General features: G+C 35.7%; 1 protein-coding gene across 9 annotated transcripts in view; it reads right to left on the minus strand.

The window, feature by feature from the left end:
* The window catches only part of LOC134852203 (voltage-dependent calcium channel subunit alpha-2/delta-3-like), a 107,960-nt gene that overhangs the window by 48,846 nt on the left and 33,587 nt on the right, over positions 1 to 25,527 (minus strand). For all 9 annotated transcript variants that reach the window (XM_063868519.1, XM_063868520.1, XM_063868518.1 and 6 more), the window contains 9 exons: positions 19,451 to 19,532; positions 18,473 to 18,583; positions 17,488 to 17,547; positions 16,471 to 16,657; positions 13,948 to 14,079; positions 13,665 to 13,876; positions 13,001 to 13,177; positions 1,366 to 1,470; positions 581 to 709 (listed from right to left, as the gene is read on the minus strand). In XM_063868519.1, the coding sequence (XP_063724589.1) occupies positions 581 to 709; positions 1,366 to 1,470; positions 13,001 to 13,177; positions 13,665 to 13,876; positions 13,948 to 14,079; positions 16,471 to 16,657; positions 17,488 to 17,547; positions 18,473 to 18,583; positions 19,451 to 19,532 (1,195 nt within the window). The remainder of the gene's footprint in view (positions 1 to 580; positions 710 to 1,365; positions 1,471 to 13,000; positions 13,178 to 13,664; positions 13,877 to 13,947; positions 14,080 to 16,470; positions 16,658 to 17,487; positions 17,548 to 18,472; positions 18,584 to 19,450; positions 19,533 to 25,527) is intronic.

The following is a 25,527-nucleotide window of genomic DNA, read 5'->3' on the forward strand; positions in this document are numbered from 1 at the left end:
AAATTTGGAAATATAAGCGACCTTGAGACAAAAATATTGTCTGAAAATCTGGTGTTTTGCTCTGTTTTAATTGTTTTTTATGTTTTTTTAAAATGTTTTTTCCATTATTTTGCTATTTAATAAGAAAAATCTAGCCAACAGACAGTTTAGAAAGAGTGAATCAACGCAAAGAAGCAAAAAAAAATTGACATGTTTTTGAAGACATATTCAACTTTCGAATTTCAAACAAAAAAAGATATACCCGTAAAGTTCTTTTAATTTCAATAGTGGCAGTGGCACCGTATAATTGACAAGTTTTTGATAAAATTAGTCCAATTTGAGAAAACTGGATTACTAGGGAAAATTTTTTATTCCGCAGGGAAACCTAAAAAATAAAATCCACTTACAAAACTAGAAATTGATCACATTTTTAAGCTATTTAAGCTTTCTTAATTGGAGAGTGCATTCATAAGCATGAACGCACATCTTGTATTATTAGAACATTTTGAGATTTTTCTTGAAAAAAAAAACAAAGAAAAAGTCATCAAGACCTATATAAAAGTCTGAACTACGTCCATCGACTCTTAATAAAGCAACTAACCATGACATTGATTTTAACATCAGCAAGAGTGGCAATCTGAGCATACCATCCCTTATTGTTGCATGCCATCCACTTCACAGGGTCAGAATTCTTCACATCTCGGCCGATTATGTACGTGAAGACTCTGATCTAAAATGAAATAAAACCCTATTTAGACTTAAATTTAGAACCAATTTAAGCCACGCATAAAATCATCAGAGGAGAGTTTGCATGTTCTGTTTTGAATGAAACAAATAGAACCACCAGCACTCAAGACTAACAAAATTAGCCAGGTTGCTTTTATACGAAAATTCTTTGAGGTTCCTGGATTTGTGTGCCCTTTGATCAAAACGCCCCTGGCCATGGTTGCTTCCCGCAACTATCGATTTGTCGGAATTGAAAGACGTGCGCTCCCTGATAGTTTAGTATGGGATTATATTCGACTTTTTCAGCATTTTTTCCGCCTTTGGGAGCATTTAATCCTAGTAACCAATTTAATCCTAGTACTCCTGGAGTTTTTCCAATTGAAATCATAAAATTGGCTGCATCCACGCTGAACTCTTTTTGATCTCAGAGACGTCTTAGCAAAAGTGTTACAAGAAAAAGAAAATGTGAGGAAGAAATTTTGAGCTCAATGTACCCTTCAGATCTCTTTAAACTATATCCCCCCTCGGGTACCTAGTAACGAATACCCCGCCCCCACTCCAATTAAGAAATAAATTAACAGTTAAGCTTATGAGAATTTTAAACCCAGTAATGAGTCCCCCACTTTTGCAAAAGGGGGGATATAGTTAAAGATATCCTACCCTTCGTTCGCTGTTGTACTCCTCGAATATCTCCTCGAAGTTGTCAACTGCCCCGTCTGTCAACAGCATAATGGCCTGATTGCACTGACTCCCGTCCTGCGACTTCTACACACACACACACAAACGGTAAACTAGAGTAGCAATGAGAAAATAGCACATTATGTTCCGACCAGGAGAATTTCAAAAAAATAGATTTTTGCGAATGCTTTTTTTTCCAAAATTGTGACACTTCTGAGCGCGAGAGAAAACCAAATTATGGGCTTAAAAAAATGAATACTTGCCCTTAGTTCACCACACTTTCATTTTGCGAAACTATTAGCAAAAACTAGGTGTTTTTTTTTTTCAAAAAAAAATCCGGGAAACGATTAAGTGAACCTTCAAAATTAGCTTTCAATAAGTAAGAACTTAGTTTTTTACAGTTTATTTAACAACTCTATAGGCTCCAACTGCTGGTTTTGCTTGCTTTCTTTTGTCTTTTTTTAATATTGATCACACCAATAAAAATGAGATTCAACATGATACGATTACTTGTGGTACTTGATTTTGCTGGAAAAAAGTGTTTTCAAACAAATGAAAACTGAAAGGCATCACCTGAATACAAAACCGAAGAAAAGCTGGTCACATTGGGGTTATATTTACAGATAATTAGAAAAACTTTCAAAAAAGTGATAATTCGCAAATTTATTCCAAGTGTTCTAGCTAGCGCTTTTTCGAACTGATCAAATCTGCAATTGCTCATTATTATATTTTCTTAACGTCGTGCAAAAACTCTCCTTACGTCGTAGTTTTTTTATGTTACAAAAACAGTTTATTAATGAGTAAGCGCAAAAATTGAATCTAAATCGAGGCATTAGCATAGTGGAATGGCGTTTCATTCGAGAGCGTCAGATAGTGTAATCAATTCCCTGCCATGGCAGTGATAGTATGTCAGGACGAGCTCTCGCTTGACCTCAAACTTCAATTTTACCTCAGCATGGCCAATTTGGGCTACAATGCTTGTACCGCGTGACAGTTCTGGATGCAAACAAAAGAGTTTGGCTCAACAAAATGACTCAATCTGGAATGAGGAGAAAATAAGAGAAACTGACTATGCATAGACACGGTAGAGTGCTAAGCTTTTTATAGATTCTCGGCACTTTGTTTCTTACATGCAGTCTTATGTTAAACTTCGTCGCACATCATACAAATGGTCTATTCATATCAAACTAGGTACCCATTGCCTGTTACTACTTTTTTACCGTACCTATCTCTACCCTCTCTCGCGAAGTTGTTCAGACTCTTTTGTTCTCAATAATTTTGGTAAAATATTTTCATTGACTTTTGAATCACGTCTGAAAAAGGAATCAAAATTACGCATCATTTGAGTCTTTATGATGTCTCTATGAGCAACCAAAATGTGCTCAAAAAACAACCCTAGCTTAAATTCTTTCTTTGACCTTATGTTTTCAGAGCAATTATTCGTTTCAGCATTGAATGTATAATGAGTCATCGATCATTTAAAAGACTTATTAATTACGAAAAGGTGTTGCCGGATATTTTGTGTTTATTTAACTAATTTTCAATTTTCCGGTCGCAAAAACAAGTGTTTTCAAAAATCTGCTTTCGTTCGTTTCCATTGAAAAGTGAGCGTTCTGTTTGTTCATGCCGGTTGACCGGAAAGTTGCTTTCATTCAGAGTGAGTAAAATAAAAAACAAGTAAAAAAACGAATTAAGTCAATATGGAGTAAGTTAGCATTTTGCCCTTTAAAACTTCAACAGGGAGGATGTTAACTGGATTTTTAGCCAATAAAAACGAACATTTTCATCCTTTATCACAGTGTTAAGGCTTTCAACTCGTGAGCGTCAGATCGTGTAATCGGTTCCCTGCGATGGCAACGATAGTGTGTGAGGACTAGCTCTCACTTGACCTCCAGCTTCAAGTCAACCACATTCTGACCAAATTCGGCTGCAATAGCTTTGGTTCAACAAAACAATTCAGACTAGAATGTGTTTAAAAACGGATTTTGCTTATACAGGCTCGATAAAATTTCATAGATCCTCTGCAAATAGCAGAAACCACAATTAAGAAAATCCATATAAACAAAAATTTTGTTTTTTATTAAGGAGGGTTGGTAAGCTTAGTAAAACACAGACAACCATTCTTTACTCTAAATAACTGAAAAAAATTCTCAATTTGTTTATTACAGCTCGAACGACGAGTGAGAAAAACTTAAATTTGATACATCATTCTATCGCAGCTGACATATGCCTGTGGTTCCTGACTTTAGGTGGAAAACACACCGAATACCAAGTTCTTCCTCATCTCTGGTGATCAGAACAATAACAGTTTTAGGTGACGATTTCTAATGGGATAAAAATTTGTAGCAATCATCTTCTGATCTCGTTGCAGACGCGGATCTAGAATTTTCTCGATGTGGGGGAGCATCAAATTTGTGCTGTGCTCCAAAAAAAGTTTTCCGAGCACTCCAAAAACACAATAAAAACCCTTTTTCAAGATATCTGAACAAACAGGCCAAAAATGGCGTTTTTAGTCACTTTTTGAGCAGTTTTTAAAAAAAAATCGCGTTTTCTGGCAGATGTTTTCCCCTCAAAAACAGTATATGTAGGCGCCAAAGCTGCACTAGGAAAATTTTCTGGGTCGTTCTGCTAAAAATAGTGCAGTAATACAGAAACAAAGGTGATCTTGGGTCGATTTCCAATGAGCGGCGTCCACCTTCTACTAAGTCCACAACTGTGTGGCTGGTATGTTTATGGCGGTGACTGATTATAGTTTTCAAATTTAGCATATACAAAAACCAATGTTGTTATAAAAAAAACTTTCAAAAAAGGTTAGGTAGTACAAATGACATGTCATAAAGTAGACGCGTCGTAAGCCAATCAGAATCGAGAAAGGAAAATATTTCGTACGCTTGTTTTTTATCTTGATTCTGATTGGCTCACGACGTGTCTACTTAATGACAAGTCTAAATTATGACCTCACTCCTTCAAAAAGTTATGCGAGAAAAGTTGATTGGTTGAAATTGGTCTCGCATTCAGTCTTTCTGTCATGAGAATATCCTTATTTTTATTTTGAGGAATGATTGCTTTTTGAGAAGTAATGTGGGTTCTGAGCGACGTACAGTGAGTATAAGGTTATGATATCAATGATTGCTTAAATAAAACAGTCATCGCTAATCCGAATAAGCAGAATATGAATGAATCGGGGCCTAGGAAATTAGACGACAAGCAAATTAGACGACCGTAAAGAAACGGAATTTACGGACAACCAGTATTTACTCAGCCAAAAGATAATAGAAGTCTGTGAACAAGTTTCACGCAATTTGCTCGCAGGTTATTGTCTAAATTCCGGTATTTTCTGATCGTCTAATTTCGTGTCGTCTAAGTTCCTAAACCCCGAATGAATCTGATACTAACTGTTGTCTGAATAACAAACAAAAATTAAGCCACATTCATTTGATTAACCAAGTCGCTAGTTAAGGGCAATTATCCACGAGGGAAAGAGTACTTACTGCAAGAGTAGTTTACTGACTACTTTACAAGTTTATGGGATTCTCTGTTGTGCTTCTGATTAAGATAACATACCTTTAATTTAGGAGGCGGAAACTTGAGCCAATCACCGCTACTCGGTAAGTCCCAAGAATCCAGTTTTTGAGTGACTGGGACTTTGACAAATTACCGTCCAACAACAACTCAAAGCCCTCTCTTGAAAAACTTGAAAAATATCTCTCCAAAAAACTGAGAACTGAAAGAAGTGCTACAGCAGTTGGACCACTAGTTTTATATTGATCACTACGCTGTTGGCACCATAGAAAAGAAAAAAGGCAAACAGATTGTAGCCAATGGGTCAAGAGCTGAAAATGAAGTCTGCTGGTCTTTTCCCTGAAGATTGAAGGACCGAATGATGATAAATTAATACACAGAGGTGAAGCGGAGCTTCGCATAGCTTGCGATACAACACAAAGCTATAATTGTAAGCTGCTCAAAAGAAAGCGCAACAAAAGTCACTAATTTTGTTGTGAGTGCATCATATTTTGCATTTATTGCAAAATGTATTTAGTTTTAATTAACAGGTCACTCCTCTATGACCCTCATTGGCCATTCTCTCCGGCGGAGAGAATGATCTCTCAGTGTTTTAATGTTTTAACTTACCGACTAATTCATCTTAATTCTTATTTTTTTAAATAGTTTTAACTTAGAATTAGCTACAACAAAGTAATATTTAATCATGGCGCAGTCAAATAACGAATCTAACGTGAGAGGAATACCTTCATTTTGGCAAAACCATACTGTAGACCCCCTCATTCCCTGGGAAGACTGGAGTGATCTGTTTCAATTAGCTATAATTGCTAAAGAGAACATAGATATAGAACATTTACTAAATCCTTCGGAGAGACATCACCCTCAACCTCCAAGTTTGGAAAATCCGACGGATGGAGAAACAGATTCCCAAAGACGCTCGAGAATGGAGAGAAATACCCAGGAACAAAGACGATACGACGAAGAGGAATCAGCCTCGATCAAATCTGAAACTAAGAAATTCAATGGAAAACGACTAGAAGAAGCTGATAAAAAATTACGTTCGGTTCTATATCTAGCACTGGGAAACGAAGGAAAAAGGATCTTCGGACAAAAATTTACCAAGGTGAAAGTCTTACAAATCTCTTTTAAAGAATTCTGGGATTCTCTAGCGATCGCTTTCGTAAGAAAGACAAATGTCACATTCGAACGCCATAAATTGTTAAACCGAAAACAACGGGACAGAGAATCGCTCGAACAATTTTGGGGTGCCCTAGCTGAAATGGCAAAGAAGTGCGATGTAACGCAGGAGAAGAAGAGTAGATACGAGACATTTTCATAAACAACATCAAAAACTACGACATCCAAAGAAAACTGCTAACAGAAACCCTTCCCCCACGCGAAGCACTAAACGTAGCACTTATAGACGAAAAGGGAATTTCAAACCACCTAAAGCTAACAAACAATTTTAAATCCAACGGATCATCCGTACATAAATCAAACAGCTATTTAAACGTCAAAAGAGAACCAACTCTCATTATCGAAAAAAGCAACAACTGTATGAAGTGCGGCGGAATCTTCTCAAAAGGCCACCTAGCAGTTTGCCCAGCAAAGGACACTACTTGTACTTCTTGTAAATTTAAAGGTCATTTTACCAGACTTTGTAGATCTCGTCGTAAAAATGTAAACATTGTAAATACTCAAATTGTAGATAGTACAGATTTTAATCCGTCGGATATTCCGGATGTAAATACTGACCACATGGATAGAGAATGTTGTGGCGTAATAAACGCATGGTCGGAATCTGGACAAAGCGAAAACGACGATTATTCTGTATTAAATGTAACCACGATTTTCGGCGAAGATGGAAAAGAATTGAAGAAACTATTGAATATTGGACTCGGAAAAGAAAACCAAGTAATTTTAATTATCCAAGTGGATTCGGCTAGCCCGGTCAACTTTCTCAAGAAAAACGTACTACATGAATTGAAATTACGTGACCCTTACTTGAAAATTTATCCGGTGGATATGGCAACCAAAGACTTTTATTGTGGATTCACAGATAACGCCATAAACATTTCTGAAAAGGTGAAACTCTCGATCTTCTCAAACGGCTGGTCAAACAACGACTGTCATTTCTTTTTGACCGAAGGACACGAGAGAAATATCCTAGGAAATCAATCTACCGAAAGTGGGGATAGAAGTCTCTCAGAAACATTTCCCATATTTCCAGACTAACAAACAGTGTAAGTCAATGAATTCCATCTCCCAAACAGACAAAGATAGGGAAATTCTAAGCATATCAAAAAGATTAAAAAATTTATTCCTTCGGATTGGGAAAATTAAAAACCAGACGAAAATCACTCATTTTCACGAACCCTTAAAACCAATCCAACTAAAGGGAAGACGAGTTCCCCTTCATTTACTGGATTCTGTCAAGACAGAACTCAATAGATTAAAAGACGAGGAACATATTAAAAAACTAGAAAACTGTGACGAAGACCGTTTTATTAGCCCAATAGTCATTACTTGCAAAAAAGACAAATCTATCAAGTTAGCTTTAGATTCAAAGTTTATAAATAAACAAATTTACAAGAACAAACACCAAGTGCCGAACATCCACGAACTAGTAGACAACGTCGCGGCGCAAATCGCTAATGATTCCGTTGGAGAAGTGTGGTTTACTATTTAGTCTTAAAAAATGCATACAGTCAACTCTCATTAGATAAATTTTCTAGTAACCAATGCAACTTTAGTATCGTGGGCGGTGATATAACCGGTACTTACCAACTTTTAACAGGCTTTTACGGCCTAGGCGATATGCTTAACGAATTTCAAAGAGTGATGGATTCTACCTTAGGTTCTATCCCTTTTACCAACTGTTACTTAGACGACATTTTAATTGCTTCCAGAGGAACATTTTTAGACCACAAGAACATTGTGTTAAAAATTTTGTCCACTCTGGACGAATATAACTTCGCGGTCAAATGGTCAAAATGTATATTCTTTCAAAAAGAAATAGAATGGTTGGGATTCAAAATCTCAAAATCAGGAATTATACCTTTATTCGAAAAATCGAAAGCAAAAAAAGACTTACCTATTCCAAAGAACTTGAAAGAACATCGATCATTTTTTGGTTCTGTAAACCAGTTCATCAAGTTTGTTCCAAATTTAGCTTCTTTAGGAAGTCCGCTTCGTCCGCTTCTTAATAAGAAATCGATATTCCAATGGAATGATGACCATACAAAAGCGTTTGAAGAAATTAAACAAGAATTTGAAAACCTAGCAGAGAATACCCATTTTGACGTAAAACGCAACACTAGAGTAGAAACGGACGCGTCACACAATGGTCTGGGAGCTTCCCTCGAACAACGCCACGGGAACGACTGGAAAACAATTTCTTTTGCCTCTCGCTTTTCAAACCCACACGAGTCAAAACATTCTACGAACGAGCTCGAATTGTTAGGGGTCGTATGGGCCGTCGAACATTACAAGAATTACCTTTACGGATCGGAATTTGAAGTTATTACTGACCACAAAGCTCTAATGTCCGCCCTATCACCAAATCACGGAAATAAAACATATCATAGTAGATTAACAAGATGGGTAGACAGATTGTTACCTTCAATTTTTCAATCAAACATCTAACAGGAAAGGATATGGGCTTCACCGACTTTATTTCTAGGATTCCATCTGGAAAAGCTCTCCCAATATCTCATTACGACGAGGAAGTTGTAGTAGCAAATATTAATAAGATTAACAAATCAATTATTCCGTCGGAGAAACAAAGAATTACCTGCTCAGCCATTGGCTCTAATCTGGAAAATTCCAATTACGATTTATTACGTAATTACCTAATAGCGTCAGTACTAAAACTTATTAACTCGACTTTCCCAATTTGTTCATTTAATCACAAAAGAACGGAATTTTGTACCTCAAATTGCATTCCAACGGATTATTCTAAAACAAACACATTAATTATTTCTATTTCTAATCCCGCTTTTTTTTTACTTTTTAATTCTTAATTGTAGATTAATTAACTCACCTGTAGATTAAAAAAAATGTAGATACTGTTAATATGAAAATAAGAATATTGTAATTAATCCCTCCACTTCCGGTAATTCAGTAGATATTACCCGACCATGCTAATCTTGTTAAAAAATACCGCGAAAACTTGAAGTTGCCGGATCGACCCTTGGACTTGAACAGTTTATTTAACGCCAAGCTGGTAGCGCTTTTGACAGAAGACGACCCCATGTTGAATCCAATTGTTAAAGCACTTCAAAATCAGGTGGAGAAGGTTAATGCAAATTCGCGTTATTTCAAACACTTCTCCAGAGGTCTACACGAATCCGACGGATTACTTTACATGGACGGTAAACTTGTTATACCTTTTACCCTGAGTAACGCAATGATGAAGACCCTCCACGAAACTCATCCAGGCCAACTCGGAATGAAGTATTTGGCCCAATACATCTGGTGGCCTCATATTAACAGGCAAATTTACTTCCATGGAATAAATTGCTCAGAACGCAAATCGGCGAGTAAGAATCTAAAAACTGTTATTCCAAATTCACAAACTGGTGAACTTCCTCCATTGTTGGAACCAAACAAAGAACTTAACCTAGATTTCGCTGGTCCTTTGGATTCTTATTGGGGGTCAAACAAGTATATATTACTTTGCATCGACAGATTTTCTAAATTCTCGTCGGCAAAAATTACATCTTCTACCTCTACAAAAACAGTTATCGAATTCTTACAGGATTACATATTTTTACATGGTATACCGTATTCAATAAGGGTAGACCACGCTACTTGCTTTACAAGCCAAGATTTTAAATTATTTTGTGATTCTAACAACATTAAAATAGTATTTTGTACAGTAGGCGACCATCGTTCCAACGGATTAGTCGAAAAATTGGTACACACTGTAAAAATCAAACTACTTGCTATTTCAAAAGAACATCAAAAATGTACTCTGCAAAACGCCGTTTCAAAGATTATCTGGAATTTACGTTCAACTTACCAATCAAAATTAAATGTTCACCATTCGAATCAACTATAACAGAAAACCAAATACAATTTGTAAACAACTAGCTTCTGGTAAACCTTCCTTTGGAATTTTAGACAAAGGGAAGTCTATTTTATCTAAAGAACGGGCGAAAGACTGGAACGCGGATGATAGACTAGAGGATGGTTACAAGGACGATTTGGTAGCGAAAAAGAACCAAACGCCGACCGAAAAGGGCTACGACACTGACTACGCCTCATCCTCGAAAATCAAGCCTAATAGATTACCAATCAAAAGCCCCTTCAAAGATAAAATCCTTCGAAAAACTAACGGTAACATCAACCGAGACTTTTTCTATAGGGAACTAAACCAAAGAATAATAAATTCGTCTACCTCGACAGTAGAATTATCCGACGGAAAAATAATACGAAAATCCGACATTGCGATTCCTAAATCTACCTCGAATAAAATCAGACCTTTTAAAGGTAATATTTAATTCCCTTACTTTCCTAATCCTAATGTTGAAGTAGGTCAGAAACAGGAGGGCTCAAGACGAAGACAAAAAACGAAAAAGGACTCGTAGACAAGTGGAACTGGTCCCATCCGACAACCTGACAGGGACACGCGTATCGGGGTCATCCTACAAACAAACCAGAAGACAAACCCGTCGCTCAAAGAAGTCGTCAACCCCTCCAGGTTACCTTGCTTTGGATGAATCCATGCTAATTCCTTCGGATATTTCAGATACTAGCGAATGGGAATGGATAGCGGGCGGTTTTCCTTGTAGGGATGTAGCCAGAGAGCGCTTTATTTCAGACTCACACACAACCCATTTCCCAAATGGAATCGACCCTAATTCCGGCGTAACCAATACTGAAATAAAATCTTAGATTTTAGAAGACGATACGGACCTAAATAGAGATCAATTCGAGGATCAGACTCACGAGTGCCCAATTAGCATTATTCCTGCTAATCGAACTCTTAGCGCACTGGAACAGAGGACTACAACCCAGGGAGAGGAAGAATCCACGATCAAACCACGGGACCTACAGGATGAACATAATCCAACGGATTCGGGCTCAATTTCAGATTTCCCGGTGTGCGAGACAATTGATTCAGCGGGCGAGTGCACTCCACCTCTCAACCCTACTAACATACCTGGTATAGTTCTCCCCACCATCCGCCATTCTAGTAGAAATGTTGGCTCACCGACATTTTACGGTCGAAGATATTTTAGAGATGCCGTAGACAAATCACAAGAAGCCTCTGGTTCAGCAGCTGATCCCATCGTGATAGAAATCGACGATATCACTACTCACGAGACAGTCAACAACACGGCTCCGGCGGAGTTAATTTTATTGGACTCGAATTTGCCATCTCCAGACCAGACATCCACCCCATCAACCGATGAATCACTAAGGATGGAAGTGGAAAATTTCGGAGATCCGTCCGAACTTGATAGTGAACTCTTTAACGCCGAACTAGAAAACTTTCTAAACGAGTACAGAAATTTGTAATCAACAAGCATAATACCAACCTTTTGTTTCGAGTACATCCCATTTTCACACCGGCGCTAAGCTATATTTCTTGAAATTGAATTAGAAGATTTTGTGTACACTAATTTTCGTAACTAATCAATTCCTTCGGAGTAATTATCCATAAATTGACTCACCACACCCGGCTGTCATAAAATCCTTATCGGACAAAACATTTATCTTACGCGATGTAATACCTTGCCTTTACTAAGTCGCGGTGATAATTTCGTCGTATTTTAATTTATTTACTTTCTTACATCTTATCCGTCGGATACCGGATAACCATATCTTCATTCCATCGGTGCAGTACTTAGCACTATAGTGGCGCTTTAGTTAATTTCAGTTTCTTATTTAGCGGTGCTTTAAATTCTTTCCCTCGTCCTTAAAGGGGGAGAAAGGACTCAGACTCAGTTATTTCGTATTTCGTACTTATTAAGTGTAAATTAAAAATTTTTCCTGCCTAGAGGAATGTTGTGATTGCATCATATTTTGCATTTATTGCAAAACGTATTTAGTTTTAATTAACAGGTCACTCCTCTATGACCTTCATTGGCCATTCTCTCCGGCGGAGAGAATGATCTCTCAGTGCTTTAATGTTTTAACTTACCGACTAATTAATCTTAATTCTTATTCTTGTTAATAGTTTTAACTTAGAATTAGCTACAACAAAGTAATATTTTATCAAATTTGGAAAAAGGGAAAATGTCAGAAACTAGACTACTGAAGATCGTTGAGAAAACGTGTCGAGAAGTAAAAAAACTCGCAAGCATTTAATTATCATTAGGATTAAGAATGTTTAACGGGTCATTCTAAAAAATATAATGGCGGATTATTTTTTTCAGAAAAAGTCTTGATGTGGAATCAAGCCGAAAAGTAGTAGAAACGCAAAAATCCGTGAACCCAATTTGAAAACGTAAAGACTTAGCCCTGACTCGGATCTCGCACTGGTTTTGATTCTCAATTGGCAGAATCAAACAAAATTCAAACAAATCAACAAATTTTTCACATGCAAATTCCGCGAAAAATGTTCAGGATAAAGTAAGCAAAAAATCTAAAATAAAAAGCAAAAGTTTCACAAAAAACAAAAAATTCTAGCAAAATAAAACTATTACTACCCACGGACAAAATATGTGGTTAAAATGATTTTAGTATAAAACAGTTCCTAAAATTATCGCCAAAATTTTGAATTCTCAAGAAAACCATCTAAAATTGGTCTACTGCTTGAAAAAATTCAAACTAAATTAAAGCAACTTCCTGCTGATTTAGATGCTCAGTTTGTTTTCGGTTCTTTCATACTTCGGTTAATTTATGCACACATAAATCAAAAGGGGGAGCCGTGGTGGATCAGTTTCCGTTTCTCAGTTGTAAGGTTGATGTTTCGAGGATCTCCATGATTTGTGCTCAACTTTTGAAAAAAAAACCAGATATATAAGCATAATATTTTCTGTAAATCTTTATCAAGGACGCGCAGCAGCAGCCTTCCGTTAAGAGCTGAACAACTCTTAAGCTTTAGTAAAATATTGCTTTCCCTCGTGGTTAAATTGTTTTAAGTTAAGTTAAAATGTGAACTGACATTTTTGAGTAGTTGGAATGCGGTGGTGAGTGCCGTCTGGAAGTTGGCAATCCCAATTGACCCTCCCCTCATAGTCTTCTCATCCAGCTTCTTCTTCATTATCTGCTTGTTGTCCGAGTTAGCCTGCACCAAGTGGCCGTTGAAACACTCCTCCAAGTAGTTCGTCTCCTCTGCAAACTGGAATAACACACAAACGACAGCTAAGTCAAGAAGAATGTAACTGCCAAATCAAGCAACGCAGCAATAATACAAAAATGGTCGCTTTGCAATAAATCAAAAAGGCCGCAAAAATTTTGTAAAATTTGTTCATCGGAATGGGGCAGTGATGTGCACAGAAATTTTATCGGGAAATTTCAAAAAAAGAAAGGTTGATATTTTGTGAAACTTTCTTCCGGCAAAATCCTATAATAATCATAATCGGCACAATTTTCGGTTTAGCAGGTGATTTTTTGAAAAAAAAATATTACTTTTCAGCATTTCCGCTGTAGGCGCTCTTCGCAAGTTCATAGGTTTAACCAGCAAGGCACGGCTGTCGAAAAATAGTACCAACCCCAATGGTTCAATCACACTCAATTTTCAATTAAGTAGTTTCGCAGCCTAGCATATGTGAACTGAGTATTATTTTATTAAGGCCAGAAATAATAAAAACAAAAATAATGATTACTGTGAGTATGTTGAAAAAGTCATCGTCCAGAAGTGTTTCGATGATGGTTTGGACAGCATTGCTGGCCACAAACTCCCTACTACCAGTCATGCTCCCACTGGAATCAATGAGGATGACGACATCTTTGGGTGAGTGGGAGGCCTGCAGATACCAGGACCTCTCTCTTGCGTCATACACGTCCACGTCTCCCTCGCCCACGCCCCAATCCACGCCTACAGATGTTCAAAAAACACAAAATAATGAACGGCACAAAACACGAAAAAAAACAATGGATAGAACGTACCGGGATAGTTTCGGAAGAATCCGGTGGAGCTGGCAAAGTACTGCCAGGTTAAGGTGGGGTCCTTCTTGTGGTTCTCCTCAAACACTCGGTTCAGACTCTCCGTGAAGTAAATCCCATTCACCACGTCTGGGTCTAGAAACACAAAGGAACAGAAATAAAACCAACTTGAATGATCAACCATGCTAGAACGCTAACAGAGACTCATGCTGTTAATATTGATGTTTTTATAGTGAAAGGATAATTTTTAGTAAATCAATTTTGTTACCAAGCCGTGGCATTGGGACTTGGCCTTGGAAGTTTCGACTGTAGATTAGGGTGTTTGAACTAAATTTAGGTTTGAATTTATTCCAAAATTGTTTTCAAAACAATAGTGACAAACACTGAAATTCTTCCACACCTGCAATATAAAAAAAGTGATATATTTCGCATATATTAACACGTCATTTGGGTCCATTAGCAAGCCTCAAATAAAATTAGAATAATTTGTAACATTTTACTGAAAATGTGACAAGTCAGGCGGTCTTTCTATCCCAATTCGGCCCAAATAGTCCCTATAACTTCATCAAATTTAATGTCGTGCAAAATAAATCTTTCCCGCCAATGATGAAAATGGCTAAAAACTCTGGTGTATTAGTTTTTCTGGTTACCCAAACACAATAAGGTGCCACAAATAATCATTGGAACGTGAGTGGTTTATAATTTTGAAGCCCGATTTGACCGAATTTATTATTTTTTAAATTGTCCCAGTTACAAGAAAAAATAGTTTAAAATTTTTGAGTTTTAGTGCCATTTTGAGCAAAAAGAGCAACCGAGTATTCAAATTATTGAAAGACAAGCAAAAAATTTTTTATTCAAGACCTGAAAAAATAGTCTTGATCCAGTTGAAATTGTTTTTAAAGTTTTTTTAGAACCATCTTGGGAATAAAAAATTCAAAAATAATGTTTTTTTAAATATTTTTCTCTAATCGTTTTATAAAACAAAATAAGATAGCTCAGTATTTCTAAATCACTATTACTATCAAATATACTTAAAATTAAATTTTGTTCTTGTTTTTTTTCCACGCCAAAAAACGACATTATTTTTGAAAAAAAAACACGAATGTCCTTGTTTTAGTTTAAAGTTGCATTTTTTGATGGTATAAACTTAACTGGTGTAAAATTATTTGAACTCAACAAAAAACTTTACTGTCGATTTTTATTTTCAAAAATAATAAACAATCATTAAATATTATATCAAAAGCGAGGAAAAACTTGCGTTCCGATTTTTTGTGGAAATTTGTGCGTCTAGAAACAATTTCGAAATCATTGAAACTCACTTAGAATTTGAAAACTAGATTATACAAGTCAAACCACAAAAAACGGTAACATTTTTTCGTTTTTAACCCCTCCACGAGAAGCAGTCCATCCACGGGTGCGTTTTTCCAACGCAAAGTTGTTTTCTGCTATTACACAAAACGTAGTTGTTGGGCAAGTAAGAAATATTCAGTGAAATCCTTTCGATTGCAATTCGGATAGAAGTGAACGTTTTGAGAAAAAAAATTTCGCGGCGTAATTAAGACATTTCAACAGCAAAGAAATGTTGCTGGTAATAGATAAATTTCTAATTAAACATTATCAAACCTAATAATCAATTTTTAAGATACTTCTTAAAAAATAAAAAACTCAAAAAACTCAAATAAGTATAGCCGGTGCTGTGCAAGTAGTACAGAATTTTCAAACAACTGTATTAAAAGTAACAACAAAAAATATTATCTTTTTTCAAATTATCTTTTTTCAATATTTAATTTTTTTTTCAAAATATTAAAATAATAAATGATTCGACCCATTCTTTTGATTAGTTTTGGTACCTGATTTTGAGTGGATAACAGAAAAAAGCTAAAACAGACTCGAAGACAAAATTCCTGGGTATTTTCACTGATCAAAAATGTTTTTGAAAATTTTGCTTCTGGTTTCTTTTTCATTTTCTGCTTTTGCAATAATAACCGTGATCAGAACTTTCTGTGCTGATTGCCCAGCAAATAACTATCCTTGTTAAAATTCTAGTCTGCTCCTTTGTCGTATTATTGTTTACGCTTGACTCGGCGCAGCAAAAATTTTTCAGTTATATTAAACACGGATAGCTGGTGGGAGTCGAAGAAAAAAAATTTACGTTAGATTTAGTCAATAAATGCTAGAAAGAGCTATATATAGCGTTAAAATACTAGAAAAATTGAAGTTGAGCCCATCCTATTAGCTAGTTTTTTCTTATTTAATTTGAAAGTCGAATATATTCAGAACAGTTTCTCTTGACTCAGAGGTTTTTTTTCCGGTTCGTTTAAAAATCAATATCACGACCAACATCAGGGCTGTAATATGATACCACACTTGACCTTCAACGCATTTTCCTTGAGGCAGCCAAAATTGGGTTAAGGTCTTAAAAAAAGATCCAATTGCACAGTACTTTACCAATCTTCGAGAGTGATCGGAACAATTAGTTGCATTAATTTGCTCGATTCGTAAACGAACTTCTTATTTATCAATAACCTCTTTTGAATATGCTGACTGGCACTTGTAGTGTGCTGTGTGTCCAGTTAATGCTGGTGTCCTGGAACTGTTCGCTGGATATGAACACCATCTCCTTACTGTCGGGTCTCAACTCCATACTCTGGTTGCCCCATTCGTCAGTGACCAGTCGGTACTTGTTCAGGAAGTTTGCGTTGTAGTAGTCGAACTGAAAAGAACAACAAAGAGTACAACACTTTTTTTACCGACCAAATCGCAATAGTTTGAAGTTTTTGAACAACAACATGAACGGTAATAAATTTGAAACTAGATTAACGGTTATGATGAGTTAAATATATTTACATTTAAAAATTGAGCACCAAAAAACCCAAGTGAAAAACAAAATGATCGAGAATCGAATTTAGTACAAAACTTATAAAGTTTTAGCGCGATCTCATCCTCGTAAAATTCAGTTTCAATGTTTTTCCGACCCCTGGCCACCCGAAGAAAGAGTCCAATTAAAACAAATAGTTTTAGAGGCAAAAATTTTGGTTTTTTAATCATTTGCAGTTTGCAAGCAAAAATTACTGATTTTTAATTTAAAATTATGAGATTCACAATCATGATTGTATATGTTTTTAAATTTATAAATTTTTAAATTTAAAGAAAAAGGAATAGAAATTGAATTAATTTTATTATCAAAACTAACGTTAATTTAAAATTATGAACAAAATTTAGCTTGTGAATAGAAGTCAATAGAAAAACCAATATTATGCTTTCCTCATTTTTTCACTTGAAAAAGTGTCATTTTTTCATCATGCTTCTCTCAATTTTCCACGAACCAGACTTGTGATTTTTCAAATGGTCACACCATCTTGTCATTTGACATTACTCCCTCACTTCTAAGAGTGACACTGCAGGTATAAACGGAAATACTTCAAAAGATGATCGGCTCAGATTTATTCAAGATGAGCGGAGGGGAGAGGAGAAAGGGATTGAGAGCGAGGAAGACAGCTCGACTATATGGGGTCATAAAGAAACTACTTAATCCATAATTACCTCCAGATCTCGATCGTATTTGTGCTTCATATTCGCATCCTCCGTTTGATTGGCAATGTTCTGAAAAAAGTGTCAACAAATAATGAAAATAAACATGAAGTATGAAAAAAATGCTTGTTTTTTCGTTAAATATAGCAGTATAATCGATTTCGCTGTTAGATTATATAGATCCGTTCTGGTAGGTGCTTTTCTGGATGAATCAAAACGTCAATCAATTGTTTCGCTTTTTGCAGACCCAAAGATTGTTTATACTTTGGATTTACTTTGGTTCTGATTACCAGGGAGCAGAAAAAAAAGTAAATTTTTGGCTTACAAATAGTAGTTTGAGCAATTAAGAAACTAAGCAATCAACGAGCAAATGATTTTATTTTTGTCACATAAATCGTGATCAATTTCACCCGGACCTGTAATGGCTTGAACTGAACGTTGATCGACGCGCAAATTGTGAAATGTGTGAAAAAAACTGATTTGCATATAGGTTTTTGTGTGCAACGATTTTAATTTTGACTATAAATGAATTTTTTGCTTCAATTTTTTTTTTACCAGTAAACTTTTATGCTAGACGAGCTTTATGCTAGTCGATACACCGCCGTAATTTCTGACAAGGACGCGGTTTTTGCCTCAAAATGCTGAAAAATGGTTCAACTTCATAGATTTTTATCCGCACATAATCGAAATTGGCAGATTTTTCATCACAAACTTCAATTTATGGTTCTTTTAAAAACTGTTTTTAGGGTAAATTAACGCAAAATTATGTTTTTGCTCCATTTTTTTGCTGAATATACAGCAAAAAAAGGAAAAAAAATAGAAAAAAAAGTATCTACTTTTTTCCGCTCCCTGCTGATTATCAATGGCGGTAACTAAATTAGGTCTGGGAAAACAACGGAAAAAGAAGATACGCTCAAGATAATGCAAAATTGTGCCATATAAAACAAAATTGTGCGAGAGTCGAGGTCAAAAACTGTGGAGTGGAAGTACAACTGACCTCGATGGCAGTGATTTTGGCACTGAGCATCTTCTGCATCTCAGTGGCGAACTCCAGCACCATCTTTTCTCCGTCTATCTTGGAGATGCGGGGACTCTTCTGTCGCACAATCTGAAACAACCACAAGATGTAGAGAAATTTTTTTTATAGCTTTGTAGGTTCGATGACTTTGGATGCAATGACTTTTGGGATTCTTGATTTCTGAATTTTCTAACTTTTTGGGTTTCACGAACTTTTCAATTTCATGAACTTTTGGGTTTCATCCAGGGGCAGACCTTGGAGTTTCTTGAGGGGGGATTTTACAAAAACTTTCGAAAACTTTGTCAACCTATTTTTTACGCCCCAGGCAAAACTTTGAAAAAACAAGGTACGTTTTTAGGCACTTTTTGGAATTTGACCAAAAAAATTTTTTTTTTTCGGCGCGCATCAACCCCCCCTCCCCCCCCCCCCCAACCCGCCCTTAGAATAATTTTAGGCTCCGTCAGCCCAAAACGGATATCTCAAAATAGAACAAAGGGGGACCCTTTGGGTCGGCAGGGAGTCGAATCCCTGAGAAAAAAAACGACCGAGACCACGCCCTGCCTCCTAAATCTGCCCCTGGTTTCATCTTGTAAATTCTATTCTGGTGCATTCTACTCATCGTCCGTCTGCCAATTTTTATGGTTCATTCAATTTCATGTCAACCCCTCTTTATCAGTCAAAATACATTGGGTAACTTAGCTATATGAGTGGTAACTTAGCAGAGAGTCGAATCGAATGAAATTTAGAATGGTATACGAGTTTAATATCGATTTTGTCTAAGTTATATTTTGTCTATTTTGTCTAAGTTACAGCAGTTTAGATTTTTCAAAGATCAGAATTCAAAATGATATGATTATGTGCCTCAGATCAATGTAACCAAACCTTCTGAAAATGAATGGACACCACCTTTAAAAAAGAACTAAATGTCCATGAAATTTCATAGCCACGATGACTCACATCTTCCAGTTTTTCAGCCCCCAAGTTTTCACCGAGTGTTCTTCCGAAGTATTCATGCAGCTTCTCGCCCAGCTGCCGCACCCTGTGAACAAACGACACGTGGTTAGTATAGCACAAATTATCAGAAAATTATAATGAACAAAATGTTTAATTTCAACCTCTTCCTCTACCCAGAAACAGAAAGGTAGTACACAAACTTTTTGCACAGAAATTAAATTTTGAAATTTAAATTTTTTAACATAGTCACAACTTCAACATACCATTTCAGGACTTTGCACAGAAAGCGAAAAAAACCCACTTATTTGAACAAAGGCGTTGAAAAACGATTATTTCTCAAAATTATTCGTATTTGACCAATTAAAGACTTGACGAAAAACTGCAGGCTTAATTTTTGAGATCAATCTACTGAAGTTTTCTTTCATCTGCCTTAATTCTGTGATACTTGAGGGATGCTATGAGCAGATTATTGAAACGCCATAACCCCAAAACCAATAAGCTCAGTGAAATTTTTCCAAACTCTCCGAAAACCGTGATGAGAATACTCAAATTTTCGATGGTCAGATATTTTGTTAAACTTGATAAAGTATTGACGCGTAACAGCAGTGGTTGAAACGCTTTTTATCGTCAGAGAGTTTTGAAACCATGTTTTTTTTAGTATGACTGAAAAAATTTTTTCAAATCAAGTTTTGTTCACACAGTGCTAATTCCGGTAGTTTAAATTTTAGCAACTATAAAACGTCCTTAAACAATCTATCCAACCAGCTATTATTTGTGTTTGTTGCTTCTATGCATAGCTCGCAACTGATGCTTAAAGTTGTGCAGAATTTTTGAAACACCCCGTATGACTGAGAAATCGATTGTTGTGAGCATAAAGTGCGTGAAGACGTTCGTCCTGACCTTCGAAGATGAAAAAGTTCAGCTTGATTCCGTGACAGAACTATTGCGCATGGGTTTTAAAGAATTGCTTAGTCTCTGAGTAACAGGTTTTTTGAACGTTTCTTAAAGTATTAAAAAGAATATTGGATTTTTCCTATTCTCCTACTCCTACCCCAGTCTAGTAGAAAAAAATTATAGCCCCTACCCAGTTTGTCAATTTTCAAGTCATCTTAAGACAGTTAAGTTTTTTGATTAGTGAATTGATGAAAAAATGCATCCATTTTTTAGTACTGAACTACTCGCTGAGAAGAGTCAGTATAAACAAATGAACACGCCCATGCTAGTTGACAATGCATGTTTGATTGCTTTATCTGATTTATTCACTGGGGGCTATAAATTACGAGGGGTAGGGTCCATAGTGGGGAAGGACCCAAAATATGTTTGCCCTAAAATCAAAATAAAAAGGATATTGTAACTGCGATCATTTTTGAAGGTAAAGAGGGTTTCAATATGGCCAATTTGACCAATTTGAGAATAAACATGAGTACTTAACTTTAATATTCTCTTCTGCCGCGTAGCAAAGGAGGTGACTTGTTGCTGCTAAAGATTTTTGTTCCGACTTTCGTAATGAAAGTAACGGAATATTTGTGCTCGGGTAGGTTTTTTTTTCGTCAGACAAATTTCGAATTTTTAACTAGCCACTTTTGACTGAATTTTAAAATATCATTCAAAAGGTATTGTTGTCCTGAACTTAAATTTGAAAAGATATTTCACCTGTGATCACTTTTCGTAAAGTTATGGGGGTTAAAGGATTGCCATTTTGGTGAATTTGGGATAGATTTCGCGCTATTAACTTGCACTAGATTTCGCGCTGGAGATTTAATTGTCTCAGAAATCGTTCCAAATTGGTTGAAGAACGATTATGCTTTTTTGCCATAAATTATTTGTTACTGGGAGCAAAACTTATCACTTTATGCTGTATATGACGTGTGGGGGGATAATTTTCACAAAAAAAAATCTCGAATAAAAAAAATTAGTTTTATTTTATTATATTTTTTTTTATTACTGCTGCATTAGATCTTAAGAGGCAGTCTGAACAATCAGGGCTTCGCCCTGATACAAGCAGTCTTGTTAACTCTAAAAGCAAGCTAAATAGACCAGGAGTTTTGTTACTTGACGCAAACTTTAAGCTTTGATCTTGACACATTCCACTGACTGAAAACGACTTCGGACCTTAAAAGTGAAAATTCATTTTAGTCACGGTTCGACTGTGACCGATCACTTTTCTGGTATTTTAGCTTGTTTTGATTCTTGCAATTTGAGGGTTACTAATTTTTCAAACCAATCAGATTTTATTTGTTAGTTAAAAAAAAATTTCCTTTTTTTTGACATTGAGGAAAATGTTTTCGACACTTGCTGGAATTATAGTGATTAACGCTGAAATGAAACTAATAAGATACCTCAAAATGCAATTCTATACTCTTTTAGGTTACTATTTTTTGTTGAAATTAATTATTTGTGAGCAGTCGTAACAATTAGAGCAAAATAATGACTTCAAATTATGAGAACTGATAAAATGCCGTCTGCTTTGCGAAAATAAGGTCTAAAATTTTACCCTATAACGGATCGTTTTTGGCTTTTCAATCAAAATTAACGCCAAAAACTACTGGTTCAATGGCTGACAAAATTATATCAAAGTGCAAAGTGAGCTTTCTATGTATCCAACAAAGTTCACAAAAGTTATAAGTATCTTCTCACAGTTTTGTATAAGTTAAATCGTTTTACAGTCAAAAGTTCTCATTTTTTTAGATACAAAAAATTCATTAAAAATTAAGATATATCAAAAAAAGGTATTTAGTTGTAAAATATTTTTCAACTTTCGGCGCAATTTTTTGCAGGTATTACCTTTCTTCCTTTCTTAAATTTTGTTGGTTTACAAAAAAGAGGTTCACTTTGACATGGTTTTGTCGGCAATTGAACCAGTACTGTGGCGTAACTTTTTATTGACTGAAAAAAGCCAAAAAGGGGTCTTTTATTTATTTGGACGAAATTTCCAAGTTTTGTATTATTGTAGTAACCAATGTATAAATACAGAGCAAAACACTGATCGCACTGATTCGTTTTGCTAATACAATTGCGATCTTTGTAAGTTTTAGTCGATTTCTAACAAGGTTTAGCAGATGTTTAGCATATTTGCCTCAGCTATTTTCTGTGTTTTTGTTTTGGTCTGGGTAGAAATCTTCAGGTTATTTTATCAAACTTGAATAGTTTCAAAAAAGTTAAAATTTTTGGCTAATTCGGCTTATTTGTAAGTCGACGTAAAATTGGAAACAAAAAATTTTGAAATGATGCTAAAATTTGATTGGCTAATTCTAGCCAATCAAATTGAAGCAAAATAATTTCAGTTCATGATGTTGAAATATTGATTTTTGGGCGGAATAAGTGAAAAGATCCCTCAAAACGATTCAAATTCAGGTTAAATTTTAACTCCAAATTTCGCAATAGCATAAACAATATTTTTCCTTATCATTTTTTGCATTATATCAACCCAATTTGCTCGTTTAAATTTTTCGTATTTTTAACGTTTTGTCCGGATAAATTAAATCAGCCCTTTACCTTCAATATTGCATTGTGTATATCTTCAAGCATGGAAAAATGATCCCAAAGTTATTTGGCAATGATAAATTTTCTAGAAAAACGCGGCGTTGTGAAATTTCAAGCCTCCTCGTTGTGAAACCAAAGATCAAGCATTTGTTACAACTAATTAAATATGGTCACATTTTGCTCACTTTTGGCCATGAAAGCAACAAATTTTTGCATCTTTTGAAATATATTTTATCTGTGAGCATTTTCTCTGTCACGTGATATTTCAGCCTTCAAGGGAAACCCAATTGATTGCTTTTTGATTTAGTGCGATTGATGATGGTGGCCGATTAGGCCTTTAATCAGAAGGGACCCATTTTCTTTCTTGTTTCTGTTTCCGGAACCTGTCTAATCAGATTAGAAAATGCCCGTGACAAATTTGTCTTAATCTAAAGTCGCTTGTCAGTAGCAGTAGACCTTACTGTAAAGTCATGATGGAAAAAAACGATACATTTTCGAGACATGAAAGCTGCCATTTTTTTGGCTTAATGCCTGAATAGCTTTTTAATGTTTTCAATCCTTTCACTTGAATGAGAGCTGAAATCACGTATGGCTTTTCAAGAAATGGTACAATATTCACTCTTAAAAGCATTCAGGGACTAATTAAGTTTTTAATGCACCTTTTATAATAGGTGAGAAAGGCCTGAATTATTCCCCTGAAAACATTTTTCTGTCTGCGTAGACCTCAAAAAGACAGTTGAAAAAAGCAAAGCAAAAAGTATTTGTTTTACATAACAGCCCATATAAATATTCTGTTATTTTAACTTTAAAATTTTTCGCCGTTATTCCAAAAATCATTAAGTAATTGCATTAAGCATCGTTTTTGATAGTTGAGAGAGCTGACTTTGAAAATGAACTATTAAAAAATCGATTATTTGAGCTCTATCGCGCCGCTTGTCAACAACAACTCAACCCGTCTATGAAAGTTTTAATCATCCTTCGTCCATATGAACTAAAAGTATTGATGATAATTAAAAAAAAATGATTTTGAGAAATTGGTCGCCATGATCTCATTTTAATTAGCTGAAGTATAGATCAATTTTTTGTTCATACAACCGAGCCATCATCCGCATTTATTATCTTAGGAAAAGATATAATTTTTCTCTTGTTTCAGATCCCCAATTCATCAACATCAAAATAAACCAAGTGAAGCAGCAAAAGGCAATAAACTTTTTCAAGGCTGACTGGCTATATTGAAAGGGTAGTTTTATTGAAAGGGAATCCCCCTAATCCAACGGTGGCGTTTACCGGATGGTGAAAACGTAACGCTCTTTGATTCACTCAAAAGTATGTCACCAGTCTTTGATGTGATCACGCAGTTTAACAAAAAAGACAGGCAGTGATATGGTTGGTAAAACTCATCTCCCCGATTGGCATTGATTCCTCGATTCGGTAGTTTTTTTTAATCGCAGGACAAAGATAAAGATTAACAGGACAAAAATAGAAAATCGGGTGGAAAAAGGGAAAAAAGGGAAAAGAATTTAAAAAAGAGCTAAAAGAGGAACTTAGAAAAAAAACACCGAACAAAGAAAAAGGAAACTTGATTGAACGGGGTAGATTTCAGCGAGGCACAACCGAATATTTTCAAAAAAAAAAACGAAATGCTTCAAGATAGCGAAGCTAAATATTCCTTTTTATTATACGCGCAAAATATACAGAACATGGAAATCTCTAATGCTCATAATCATTATTGGAGAAGGTAAGCTGGAAGAATGGCCGCAACTGAAAGCTAAGGCAGAAATCCCAGCAGATCAGTTGATTTAATTTCACTTGAGCCGCTTATGCGCTCTATCGCACGGGTGGCTTCGCTTTAATTCCAAGCCGCTTCTCAGCCCGCCAACCCATTCCCCCTCCCCCTTCCAATACCACCGCCATCGTATTTCCATTTTTCATAGAGATAATTTTTTAAAACCAAGCCTAATTAATAGGAGAGTTTTAACAAACGTCAAGCTATTACAAAACCAAACTTAAAAACTGTTTTCAGGACAACAAATTTCAAATTTCATTATTTTATACGATATTATATAAAAGATGTTGTAAATTACTTCATAATCCCACTCATTGTTAATTTAGACAATATATTACATAGGACGATTTTGAAATTGAGTTCTGCGTGTGCCTCTGAAAATTTTTATTTTGTAAGGATAAGCTCCGAAAAATGTATGTTAATTGTACGGTTCTGGCTATAGCGTCCGCCCGATTGAACCTTTCATAATACAATCAGACTAAATAGCTAAATTCGATTCATTTTGACCGCGGCAGAGAAGATAGAGAGAGGGAAAGAACAGGAAAGAGATTAGAGCCTCCTCCGCACTTTCAGCCCATTAGTCCCTAAAATCCCTCACTCAACTCCAATGTCCAATCAGTAGGGAAAGCAGGGGAACCATAGAACCAACAATGCAAAACGGCGGGCAAGAAAGCGCGCACTAATTTCGGCCAGATGAAGAAGAAAAATGCCCACTTTGGGGCTATTCTGGGGCACAACGGGGGTAAGAAAAAAGCTACTATTGCTCCCTCCCGTTTTGCTTGGTTATTTGGTTTAATGAGGTTCGGTAATG

The sequence above is a fragment of the Symsagittifera roscoffensis genome, chromosome 7 (assembly GCF_963678635.1).
Source record: "Symsagittifera roscoffensis chromosome 7, txSymRosc1.1, whole genome shotgun sequence".
Lineage (NCBI taxonomy): Eukaryota > Metazoa > Xenacoelomorpha > Acoela > Convolutidae > Symsagittifera > Symsagittifera roscoffensis.